At 41.5% G+C, this 13282-nt stretch overlaps 1 protein-coding gene across 8 annotated transcripts in view; it reads right to left on the reverse strand.

Moving 5' to 3' along the window:
- The window catches only part of FARS2 (phenylalanyl-tRNA synthetase 2, mitochondrial), a 371125-nt gene that overhangs the window by 161405 nt on the left and 196438 nt on the right, over positions 1-13282 (reverse strand). For all 8 annotated transcript variants that reach the window (XR_012157340.2, XR_012157339.2, XM_073332127.2 and 5 more), the window contains one exon: positions 2517-2677. Coding sequence is in view for 6 of the 8 variants with exons in the window: in XM_073332127.2 (XP_073188228.1) it covers positions 2517-2677 (161 nt within the window). In the remaining 2 variants the exon portion in view is untranslated. The remainder of the gene's footprint in view (positions 1-2516; positions 2678-13282) is intronic.

Raw genomic sequence — 13282 nt, forward strand, 5'->3', positions numbered from 1 at the left:
GGCTGGTAATAGCTCATCTTAAGTGATCACTCTCCTTACAGTGTGTATGATAACACCGATTTTTTCATGTTCTGTGTGTATATAAATCTCCTCACTGTATTTTCCACTGAATGCATCCGATAAAGTGAGCTGTAGCTCACGAAAGCTTATGCTCAAATAAATTGGTCAGTCTCTAAGGTGCCACTAGTACTCCTTTTCTTTTTGCGAATACAGACTAACCCGGCTGCTACTCTGAAACCTTTCAGCCATATGTGTCACACTCAATTCAAACACTCCTTTTATTCCTAAACTCCTAGCAGCTGCCCTCCCCAAAGGAAAACCCTACTCCAAGCAGAGTTTTGACCCTGTGAAAGGAGAGGTATCAAAGACTCATGAAGTTCAACAGGGACTTCCTATTGCTAATGATTAGGCATGGAAGGTGCTCAGATACAACAGTGATGGGTGACAGCATAAAATTCTAAAATAGATTAGATTAGATAAGATAAATTTAATAATCTGGAGCCTCACATCCACAATAACATTAAGAGAAGAAAATAGTCATTTTTTCTATCAGGCTTTTCAGCTTTGACTGAGTTCTGTCAGTTATTTTCTTGGCTTGCTTTGACTGGCTGCTGCTTCCTGGAAAGTTGGAGTTGTAAGTATGTGTACTGTATTTGAATGGATGTCTGGATGTTTCAAACCTACAGCTGGAGTTTGAGCTTTGGGAACATACTGGAATATTTAGGTTTGCTCTTGTGTAGGTCCTTTTTACAGTATTTCACGGGAGAATTGTGGACGACTTTCCCCAATCTTATATGCCAATGCATCTTCATTGTTGGGTTATTGTACCAAAGTGAGAGCTGTTTCAACAGCTGATTCAGGTTTATCGTAATTTTTCTTTTCATATTATATTTACTTTCAAATAATAAAAAAGAAACAAGTTGGTTCACAAATTAAGTGAGAGGAATAGTAAAGACATTAGTGTTTAAAGTCCACCTCTCCCACCTTGACATAGTACTGCTACAATTATTATCCAATTTCTCCTACAGAGACACCGGGTAAAATTTCAGTAGCTATTCTAACTTTCAGTAACCCCTTCCACTGAAGCATGATGCCAGTTGACTTGACCCTCCCTATGCCAATGGTAAAGTATACTCTGAATGCAGCACTGCCTTTCAATCAATTCATGTTCAGCTGCTGTATTACTGAAATGAGTGTCAGCTACAGAAACTTTAGGATGGTTTTGATGGTAGGGTTACTACAAAAGTGCTGCTGAAACCCCAGCTTGCAACTCACTCATAGAAGAGGCTGGAGGAAAATGCTGCTGATACATTGGGGCAAAGGAAACTTGTGCTTGTTAAGTATCATTAAAAGCTATACCCACATACACATTGAAGATAGCAGGTCACATTTCCAAACTGTTTTGTGGAAGGTTCGCCAAGCAACTCCCAGTGACTTGTATGTGCATAATGTGGCTGTAACACCAAGCAGGGATTTGGGAATTTATTACAGTATTTTCAGAGGCAGCTTCCATTCAAAGTAACACAGAATTACAGCCCTCATTCAGGAAATCACTTAAGCACATTCTTGACTCCATCCCTATCCAGGAAAAACATGTAAGCATGTGCTTCAGTGCTGTTTTGAACAGAGATGATTTTCTGAATATCCAGAGCTCAATAAAAATGTTCCATTATTGATATAAATTTATGGTAATGACAGGATTTTGCCACAGCAGCTGAAATTTTATTATGATTTTAAATTGCCTTTTACCGTTGAACACAATTTTGGTTATTTAACATCTCTTCTCCTCTGCTAATGACCAAACCCTCCTACAGAGCGAAAATTATATATTGTGAAAGGGTTGGGCCAGATGGCTACAGGAGAGTAATAGAAGGCAGATATATTAGCCCCAGGTTAAGTAGGTCCCTTTTCCCTGGGTAAGGTAACAGGGAAGGTTCCAGAACAATCAGGAATCTTCTGGAGACAATTAAGACAGACAGGCTGATTAGAACACCTGCAGCCAATCAAGAAGCTGGTAGAATCAATTAAGGCAGGCCAATCAGGGCACCTGGGTTTAAAAAGGAGCTCACTTCAGTTTGTGGTGTGCGTGTGAGGAGCTGGGAGCAAAAGGTACTAGGAGCTGAGAGTGAGAACGCGGACTGTTGGAGGACTGAGGAGTACAAGCATTATCAGACACCAAGAGGAAGGCCTGAGGGTGAGAATAAAGAAGGGTGAGAGGAGGCCATGGGGAAGTAGCCCAGGGAGTTGTAGCTGTCGCACAGCTGTTCCAGGAGGCACTCTAGACAGCTGCATTCCACAGGGCCCTGGGCTGGAACCGGAGTAGAGGGCGGGCCCGGGTTCCCCCCAAACCTCCCAACTTCTGGTCAGACACAGGAGGAGTTGACCTGGACTGTGGGTTCACGAAAACGGCCAAACTGAGGGCTGCCGTGAAGCTCCAAGGTGAGCAAATCCGCCAAGCGTGAGACCCACCAAGGTAGAGGAGGAACTTTGTCACTATATATATATATTAATATTACCTGAAAATGCACTTTTTGGTCAATGTGAGGCACACTAAACTGTTTCAGGAAGCGTTCGTCTTCACTCCAGAACAGGCGAATGTCAGGGATATCATAGAGAATCATGGCCAGCCTCTCTAATCCCAGGCCAAATGCCCAGCCAATTTTCTCCTCAGCACCAGCTGCAATAAACAAAGATAAAAATCCAAGGGCTTAAGTGTGGCACATGAAAAATTGCTAATACAATGCCCCTCTCTTTCCCAAGGAAGATGCTAAAGAAGCATGAAAGGAAAAAAGTCTGCAAGTAATTGTCAGATGATGGAGCTAAAGGCTGATCCTCATCCCATCAAAGTCAGTGGCAAATGTGATCGAGGAAGCATGACCAAGTTCAAAAGTAAGCAAGGCTAGTGACCAGGAAGCCTTGCTCACATGGCTCTCTGGCTGCAGTTAGACTTTGAAGACACAATTAGCAGCACTGTATATTGCCTTCCTTTACATTACTTCTCTATTGTGCTTATAGGTTAAACACTTAACATTTTATTCAATTATGCTGTATAACACATACAAAAATCAGTTTACAATCCAAAGCATTTTAGTTGGGCTGATAGGCCAGGCCAGTGCACAGTGAACACTGTCACTAGCATTTGGGAGGATCGAAACTGTCCCTTTCAAGGTGACAGTAAGATCAATTCAGACCACCAACTGTATGCATACTTTGCAGAACAAACAGGTTTAGGACGCTGCTAGTGTTAATAACAACACCTCTACCCAGACAGCTCTCAGATCAGCAGAGGCTTTTACACCTGGAGAAAGCTGTTACTCCCAGATAAGCAAGGTTCTATTACTGTAGCAGTTAAATAATAATTAATAATTCTTTGTACTTATATAGCACTCTGTATGTGAGGATCTCACAGATCTTTACAGATGTTCATGACACAAGACCCCTGTCAAGAAGGTGAATATTCTTATCTTCATTATTTACAGTAGCGTAAATTGAGGCACAAAGATATTAGAGTAATTTTTTTAAAAAACGGAGCCTAAAGTTAGACTCCAAAATCCACATATAGACAGCTGCCTGATTTTCAACCGTGCTAAGTTCCCAACAGCTCCCAGTGAAGGTCAGCCTTGTAAACAATCAAGCAATTGCCTAAATGTGTATTTAAGCTTCTGTTTTTGAAAACCTTGACCTAAGAAATGTGCCCCAGTTCACAGAGGAAGCTGGTCATAGAATTCTGTTTCCTGATTTCTATCTTTGTTACCATCCATGGAAGAAAACTCCAGCAGGGAGCCCATGGGAGCCCTCTTGTAATTAGGGTAATTGCTACCGCCTAGAGATGCACTGTCCCCATTAGTGCAGAAGAGGAACATCACAGAGTCCTAGATTTTTGAGGGCAGACATAACAAGAATTAGAAAAGAAGCATAGTCATTGTTTTGATTTATTTAATTAACCTGAATCTCCTTATGTTACTTAGAATACTGAGTCCCTCAGCAGGATTCCTGTGCGCTTTATTTAACAACTGGCTCACATTGCACTTTCCAGACAATTGCAGTGCGAGGTTAATCCACTTTATAAAGAATAATCCATAGCAGGGATAGTCAATAGGCAGACCGTGGGCCAAATCTGGACCGCCAGACACTTTTGAACGGATCGCAACATCTTTTTATTTACTTATTACCTTTATTATTGGGTTTTTTATTATTTTCTCTGGAGGCAATAACTTGACAAAGAAATCAGGACCTTGGCAAAAAATAATTGATTACCCCTGATCCATAGAGTCAGAACTGTAAATACCCTGCACTATCCTTCTTAGGGTACAGAGTGAAGTACACATTCAGGTTTTTTGAAAGCAGACAAGATAAGAAGCAGTCTCTGCATATACGTCACACTAAAAAGGGTGTATTTTGCAAGTTTGGTTACCCCAATTTTTAGATCATATAAAGGACAGACACAAAAAGACACAAATGTCACCAAATGACTTTGTTTTTTTAAACTCATACTGAAAAAATAAAGGAAACTGAAAGCAAAGGCTGCTGCTAAGTCATTTGGAAGCCACTACAGACGACTATGTTAATTACGAAGACACAATAGCGACTCCATAAAGTTGCACTGGGCTTTGTGCTTAGCTTCTCTGCTTTGAACATGATAATGTGCCCTCCTCAAATTTAAAACACTTATTCTTTTAGTATAGAATGAATTTTTGGAGAATTTTCATGTAAGACTGTTGATTAGTTTAAAAGGTATAAGTATTTAAAAACTGAGAAATTTGTATAATCTACTCTCTCAGCATATGGACGCTCCAGAATCCAAGCGTTCATTTAAAAATAATTATGTTTGTAGTCCTTACAGATGTGAAGAAAAGATGAACCAAAAGCAAATCAGTGTTACAGTGTGGTCTTCCTGAACTGTATCCCTTTGCTGTCTTGTCACTTGCCTCCTTAGATGATAAACTTTTTAGGTCAGGGATCACAGGTAGAATCCCAGCCATACTCAAGTCAATGACAAAACTCCCACTGACTTCAAAAAGGCCAGGATTTTACACCATATCATTGTACAGTGCCTAGCACAACAGGGCCCTGATTTACTCTCAGAGCACTACTTAATACATAATAAAAACAGAAATAGACTGCCTGAGGCAATAGCTCTGGAAGGTATGAACTGCCACTGCTTGTCTCAATAGAGGAGATAACTCTGAAACCTAAAGACGCCAATTTAAATGCCAACAATGTTAACTATTTCACTAACCAATCCATGCAACAAACCTCGATGCCAACTCTGCCCACATATCTACACCAGCGACACCATCACAGGACCTAATCAGATCAGCCACACCATTACCGGTTCATTCACCTGCACGTCTACCAATGTAATATATGCCATCATGTGCCAGCAATGCCCCTCTGCTGTGTACATCGGCCAAACTGGACAGTCCCTACTTAAAAGGATAAATGGACACAAATCAGATATTAGGAATGGCAATATACAAAAACCTGAAGGAGAACACTTCAATCTCCCTGGAGACACAATAGCAGATTTAAAGGTAGCCATCCTGCAGCAAAAAAACTTCAGGACCAGACTTCAAAGAGAAACTGCTGAGCTTCAGTTCATTTGCAAATTTGATACCATCAGCTCAGAATTAAACAAAGACTGTGAATGGCTAGCCAACTACAAAAGCAGTTTCTCCTCCCTTGGTGTTCACACCTCAACTGCTAGAAGAGGGCCTCATCCTCCCTGATTGAACTAATCTCGTTATCCCTTGCCTGATCCTTGCTTGCATATTTATACCTGCCTCTGGAAATTTCCACTACATACCTCTGATGAAGTGGTATTCACCCACGAAAGCTTATGCTCCAATATGTCTGTTAGTCTATAAGGTGCCACAGGACTCTTTGCTGCTTTTACAGATCCAGACTAAGACGGATATTTCGCTACTGCTCATTTGAGCAGACAGAACAAACAAAGGTGACAAATTAATCTGATGACAAATGGAACTGATGACTGTGTATGTTTTTTGATAAGTAAAATTTTAGCAGAAGAAGGTCTTGATCTAGACTGTTTTTAAATATTACTAATGTGCATATTTTGAGTTATGAACAATTTAATAACAACCATTTCTGTTTATTCTGCAAAGTTTAACGTAATATTATTTGACAAATTAATTTACTGTAAAAATAAAGTGTATTTCATGTCAGTTATTTATTTTTTAGATGGAGTGGGTGCCACTGCATATTTCTGCAGTATGTGCATATGGTAGCCAACTGAGAAAGCATTCTTCATCCAAGCAACTACCTTGCAAGCTCAGCACTTCAGTGGCTGACCTATCCATAAGTACCTGCTCCAAGAACTTATCTTTCAGGTCTCCTGAACACTAGGAAGCCCACAGGAAGGAAACTGCTCTCCTGAAGACTTTCTGAATTTTAGGAGGCATACGTAACAAGGTTCTCCTCAGCTGGCTACCCTACTTGAACTTGTCAAATCCCTATGGCACCCTCAGAACACACCCCTCCTGCTGTGTCCCTTCCCTGCTGTCTTGTTTTCTATTTGTAAATTATAAGGCCCCTAGGCAGCAAAACATTAAGCATGTGCTTAACATTAAGCATATGAATAGTCCCAGTGCAGTCACAGGGACTAGAGCATATTCTTAAATGCTTGCTGAACGGGATTTCTAAGGTGCTTAAAGTACATACTTAAGTGCTTGAATCAGGGTCAAAGCATATATATTTTTAAACACACATATTTCATGAAAGTACAAAAGTTATCACTACAGAATTTATAGATATAAAATGTACATGAATAAAAATTAAACACCTATACTAACAAGAAATTAACTGCTTGGGGCAAGTGGGCAAGAGAAAGTGATGAGGGAGCTGGAAGTGACTGCCACAGACTTAAAGCTGGGATGGAGACAAGCTGAGGGCTCACGAGTGAATCTGGTCAGGCAGCAGGTTTAAGGGAACTGGGGAAGCAATCATAGCGTCTCTGTTTAAAATGTCACAAGCCAATGGAGATAGCTTTCTCCACCTGGCTCTCAAAGCTTTCAGGCTGCCAGGCTCTTGATGCTTCATGTGGAAAGATCTGACCACTCAGCAGTGGAGCATCATTGAAAGTTTCTTTGCCCCATACACACAGTTTTAAAGCAGCCCTTCTCTCAGGCCCCAGGGTCAGTCTCCCATCCTGGGTCCTCAGTCCTCATAGATAAATACATTATATATATTAAAGGAAAAATCCCCCCCACAACTACTCAAACGCCACCAAGAAATTCTCCATTACAAATCTTTGTTAATATAGAATGAAGATTACTCAAATGTATTTCAAACACAAACGTGGACACAAACACCAAAGAAATCATAAGTTAAGGAAAAATACATGACTAATAGAACACGATTCTCCAGACATTAGCCCACTACCATCACACTGTTCAGCCACTCTAACACTCTCTACTCACTCAATGTCTGTACCAAACAACTACAGATAATTCAATGTTCTTTGGGATGAACTAGAAGGTGCTATACTCTAGCTAAGAGACATATCCTGACCTGCCAAAGCCGAGGGGTAAAGCTACTGAATCCTTTATTACAGCTATGGATAGAGATATACATTTTTCTAAGGAAACAAAGAGCTTTAAAGCCATGGGTGAGATAAGGACTTTTCTACCACTTAAGATTTTTAAGCTCTACTTTGTAACTTAATTTTAGGATCAGGTTAACATTCTCTCATATGCATCTCAATCATGCTTACTTTTATACCTATACTGCCTTTTATTATACAGTTTCCCCATTACTTCTGTAAAATTGCCAGTAAGGAATTAGTTTATTCAAGACAACTAAACTGAGTCTTGGAACTATGAGAAGGGGCAGTTACTAAGAGGTGAGAGAAACTAAACCAGTGGTTTGCATCTTGCAGCCAAATCAGCACAGAGCTCCAGCCCCTCAGGGCCATACATGTAGTATCGGGTGCGGCCCACATTGGTAAAAAGGTTAAGAACCACTGAACCAAACTCTGATCTTAAGGTTGAAGCAGTACCAGGAGTGGAAAAACAGATTGGGTACAGTGTGTGCTGTAAATCAATGAATCCAAATCTGGCAGACTAAGGATTGGAGTGAGATGATAAAGACCTCTCTCCTCCCCCCGCTTTAAAGATTGTTATTGACTGTTAGCTTGATCACCTTTACTGACTGAAACTGCAGGTAGAGATGTGGACTCTCAAGTAGCCAGGACCCAACTATTATGACTTAAATTCCACTCAGAAACTAATCTACAGCCAGACAATACTACAGAACACAGGTGTAATGTAATGAGCTCTCTGCATGAAACATTGCTTAACGTGTAGCCCCATGTCACAGTACTCTAATCTTGAGGTGAGAAATGCAAGGTAGGAATTAGAAAGAAAAGGATGCACTCTTCTTGCCTAGCATAGATGAGGAAAAACAGTCTTGGCTACAGCTATTACCTAGTAGCAGATGAAGATCTAATAAAACCTCCAAATTGTGAACTATGAGTGATAATTCACAAACACACTTCCTCAATCAACAGGGCTGATATACTTCTCTGCCATTTCTCCTGGTTGCATCCCTGAATGTATAAGCATTATTCCAGTCTTATGTGCATTGACCCTCTGCCCGTCATCCTCATTCAAGCTCCAATTTCAGCCAAAGGCTCAGGGCCTGATTCTTCATTGTGTTTCTTTTGAATAGTGGGTGTAAAATCAAATCAAATGATAGAATCTTGCACTCTATTTACCCTGGTATAAGGGACTACACAGGGGTCAGGCACTGAAGAACTGCGCCAACTGGGGTAGATCAGATGGAGACACAGCGTTAAGGAGAATAAAAACTGTTAAAGTGATTCTTCTCAAATTCCTCTTTAATTTAAAGAAAGAGCTCTCCTCTCCAGGCTGAAATCTTGCATGCATGCTGATATGTATTTCTACAGCTGAGTTAGAAACACCTCAGACAAAGACCTGAGTCCATATTTTACATGTTAATAAGCACTGGTTTTAAAATGATTTCTGAAAACCAGAGTTACACAGTGTTTGGCTAGTCAGTATGGACTAAGATCCATATTCTAAATAAGGGCCACAGTGATCAGACAAAGTATGTTTAACCCATGTTAGAAAGAAATCATTTTTAATCTAGTGTTCAAAAAAATGGTTTTCTGGTATGGGTAAAACTCCATTATGGTTTGGGGACAAAGGGTCCTATAAAGGAAATGCCAACACAGCAAAAGTCGCCAGTCTAATATAGATGTGTCTAGGAACAGGGTTAGAAAAGCATTCCATAATGAGGTCAGATGAACAGAATGTTAATCAACTGATGCTGAAAACATATTAAAGTTCTGCTGAACTGATCTCTTCATCTGAAACAAGAATCAGAACTATTTATATTATCTTTAATCTTCCTGATATCTGCTGGGAGAGCACTACAGCAGTGCATAGACAATCCAGGAAGTTTTTGGAAAATGTAGGGGACAATTTCCTGGTGCAAGTGCTAGAGGAGCCAACTAGGGGGGGAGTTTTTCTTGACCTGCTGCTCACAAACCGGGAAGAATTAGTGGGTGAAGCAAAAGTGGATGGGAATCTGGGAGGCAATGACCATGAGTTGGTTGAGTTCAGGATCCTGACATTGGGAAGAAAGGTAAGCAGCAGAATACGGACCCTGGACTTCAGGAAAGCAGACTTCAACTCCCTCAGGGAACTGATGGGTAGGATCCCCTGGGGGAATAACATGAAGGGGAAAGGAGTCCAGGAGAGCTGGCTGTATTTCAAGGAATCCCTATTGAGGTTTCAGGGACAAACCATCCCGATGTGTTGAAAGAATAGTAAATATGGCAGGCGACCAGCTTGGCTTAATGGTGAAATCCTTGCGGACCTTAAACATAAAAAAGAAACTTACAAGAAGTGGAAGATTGGACAAATGACCAGGGAAGAGTATAAAAATATTGCTCGGGCATGTAGGAATGAAATCAGGAGGGCCAAATCACACCTGGAGCTGCAGCTAGCAAGAGATGTTAAGAGTAACAAGAAGGGTTTCTTCAGGTATGTTGGCAAGAAGAAGAAAGCCAAGGAAAGTGTGGGCCCCTTACTGAATGAGGGAGGCAACCTAGTGACAGAGGATGTGGAAAAAGCTAATGTACTCAATGCTTTTTTTACCTCTGTCTTCACGAACAAGGTCAGCTCCCAGACTGCTGCGCTGGGCATCACAGCATGGGGAGTAGGTGGCCAGCCTGCTGTGGAGAAAGAGGTGGTTAGGGACTATTTAGAAAAGCTGGACGTGCACAAGTCCATGGGGCTGGACGCGTTGCATCCGAGAGTGCTAAAGGAATTGGTGGCTGTGATTGCAGAGCCATTGGCCATTACCTTTGAAAATTTGTGGCGAACGGGGGAAGTCCCGGATGACTGGAAAAAGGCTAATGTAGTGCCAATCTTTTAAAAAGGGAAGAAGGAGGATCCTGGGAACTACAGGCCAGTCAACCTCACCTCAGTCCCCGGAAAAATCATGGAGCAGGTCCTCAAGGAATCAATCCTGAAGCACTTACACGAGAGGAAAGTGTCATGCCTGACTAATCTAATCGCCTTCTATGATGAGATTACTGGTTCTCTGGATGAAGGGAAAGCAGTGGATGTATTGTTTCTTGACTTTAGCAAAGCTTTTGACACGGTCTCCCACAGTATTCTTGTCAGCAAGTTAAAGAAGTATGGGCTGGATGAATGCACTATAAGGTGGGTAGAAAGTTGGCTAGATTGTCGGGCTCAACGGGTAGTGATCAATGGCTCCATGTCTAGTTGGCAGCCGGTGTCAAGTGGAGTGCCCCAAGGGTCAGTCCTGGGGCCGGTTTTGTTCAATATCTTCATAAATGATCTGGAGGATGGTGTGGCTTGCACTCTCAGTAAATTTGTGGATGATACTAAACTGGGAGGAGTGGTAGATACGCTGGAGGGCAGGGATAGGATATAGAGGGACCTAGACAAATTGGAGGATTGGGCCAAAAGAAATCTGATGAGGTTCAATAAGGATAAGTGCAGGGTCCTGCACTTAGGATGGAAGAACCCAATGCACAGCTACAGACTAGGGACCGAATGGCTAGGCAGCAATTCTGCGGAAAAGGACCTAGGGGTGACAGTGGACGAGAAGCTGGATATGAGTCAGCAGTGTGCCCTTGTTGCCAAGAAGGCCAATGGCATTTTGGGATATATAAGTAGGGGCATAGCGAGCAGATCGAGGGACGTGATCGTCCCCCTGTGTTCGACATTGGTGAGGCCTCATCTGGAGTACTGTGTCCAGTTTTGGGCCCCACACTACAAGAAGGATGTAGATAAATTGGAGAGAGTCCAGCGAAGGGCAACAAAAATTATTAGGGGTCTGGAACACATGTCTTATGAGGAGAGGCTGAGGGAACTGGGATTGTTTAGTCTGCAGAAGAGAAGAATGAGGGGGGATTTGATAGCTGCTTTCAACTACCTGAGAGGTGGTTCCAGAGAGGATGGTTCTAGACTATTCTCAGTGGTAGAAGAGAACAGGACAAGGAGTAATGGTCTCAAGTTGCAGTGGGGGAGGTTTAGGTTGGATATTAGGAAAAACTTTTTCACTAGGAGGGTGGTGAAACACTGGAATGCGTTACCTAGGGAGGTGGTAGAATCTCCTTCCTTAGAAGTTTTTAAGGTCAGGCTTGACAAAGCCCTGGCCGGGATGATTTAATTGGGGATTGGTCCTGCTTTGAGCACGGGGTTGGACTAGATGACCTCCTGAGGTCCCTTCCAACCCTGATATTCTATGATTCTATGATCTTCTATCTCCTTTAAATTGATACGTCAGGCTCCTGAGTGCAATCTAGTTTACATTACCTCCTTAAACAAGGATGTATCTTTCAGACTCTGCATGCTACATAAGCCACGCTTCAGGAACTCCAGAAGAGAAGTAAACATTCAATTACACCTACCTATGAGAGGAAAAAAATCTGGGGTTCTTTTTAAACTCACATTTGGAATAATTTTCTAATAACTGCTTTGAGAACATAGCTTTGTCTCCTGGGTCAGACTGATCTGTTCTGTTTGCTTCACTTGAAAACTCAGTAAAAGAACTTTAAAGCCTTTAACTGAGTTTTTAATATTTATGTTTATTTTTGTCCATAATCAAAATAGCCTTGAACACACTAAATGGAGAGCCTATTTAAGAATAACTCCCAAGGGAAACAATCACTCCTATTAACTATCTTCTAATAAGTAATTAACACATATTATACTTACTTGTCAATATTTCACTGGGCTAAATAGCCAAGTGGGAAAGGGTCCTGCTTCTATATGCGTTTTTGGGCAGGAAGAAATAGATAACTAGAACAGAAAAGGAGAGAAGAGGTAATGGCAAAAGGAGAGAGATGGGGAAAAGATGGCAGGAATGGGAAGAAGAGAAAATTCCTTTCTCCCTTCCACCTGATCATCTCTCCTTTTTATCCCCCTTCACTTCTTTACCTTTTCCTTTCCCATGTCTTGATTTCTCCCTTCCCAAACCTCTCATCTTTTCCATCTTCCACATTCCTAAACTGAATCCACTTCCTCCCTTTTTTCCCCAAACCACCTTCTCTAAAGTCCAAGGATGAAACCCTGCCTCATTGAAGTCAGTGGCAAAACTCTCACTGACTTCAATAAGGACCAGGATTCTACCAAAATCTCAGAAACTTTTCTAACTTATATAAATGAACACCGCCATAAACTAAACTTTCTCAAACTCCATCATCTGTATAAAGTTTCAACTCAGTTCTCACGTGCAATTCAAGATATTGGTTTTGAACCCAAAGCCCTTCATGGTCTATGTCCCAGCTACTTTAGAAATTGCCTCTCTCTTTGCATTTTACGCTAAAGTTATGAACAGCTAAGATGCTCAAATTTTAAGGCCTTAGAGTTGAATGTCTGGGGGTTGGACATCCCCAGTGGATGACATGGGGGAAGCAAATTCCACTCATCTGACAAAACCCAAAGTTGCTAACCTTCCGAGCATATTGCCCATCTACTTCCCCAGATTTTGCCGAAGGGGTTGGATGTTGCTTTATTTCAGCATGTGTATGTTGAGTGCCTGTTGCATTGCTAACATTTTGTCAACACTGGAGAGACTGAGAGGTACTGTAGTGTTCAGAAATTCAATTATAAACCTAATTTATCAGGGGTATAAACTACAGCTGGACAAATTCACTCCCAACAAGTTTATTGCCCAGATGCAAGTTTCTTGGCAAAATTTCACCCTCATTAATTCTGGCTGTTCTCTGTTTTACTAGGGTGGTCTTTTCTAGATTTTCTCA

Source organism: Lepidochelys kempii, chromosome 2, assembly GCF_965140285.1.
Source record: "Lepidochelys kempii isolate rLepKem1 chromosome 2, rLepKem1.hap1, whole genome shotgun sequence".
Taxonomy (NCBI): domain Eukaryota; kingdom Metazoa; phylum Chordata; order Testudines; family Cheloniidae; genus Lepidochelys; species Lepidochelys kempii.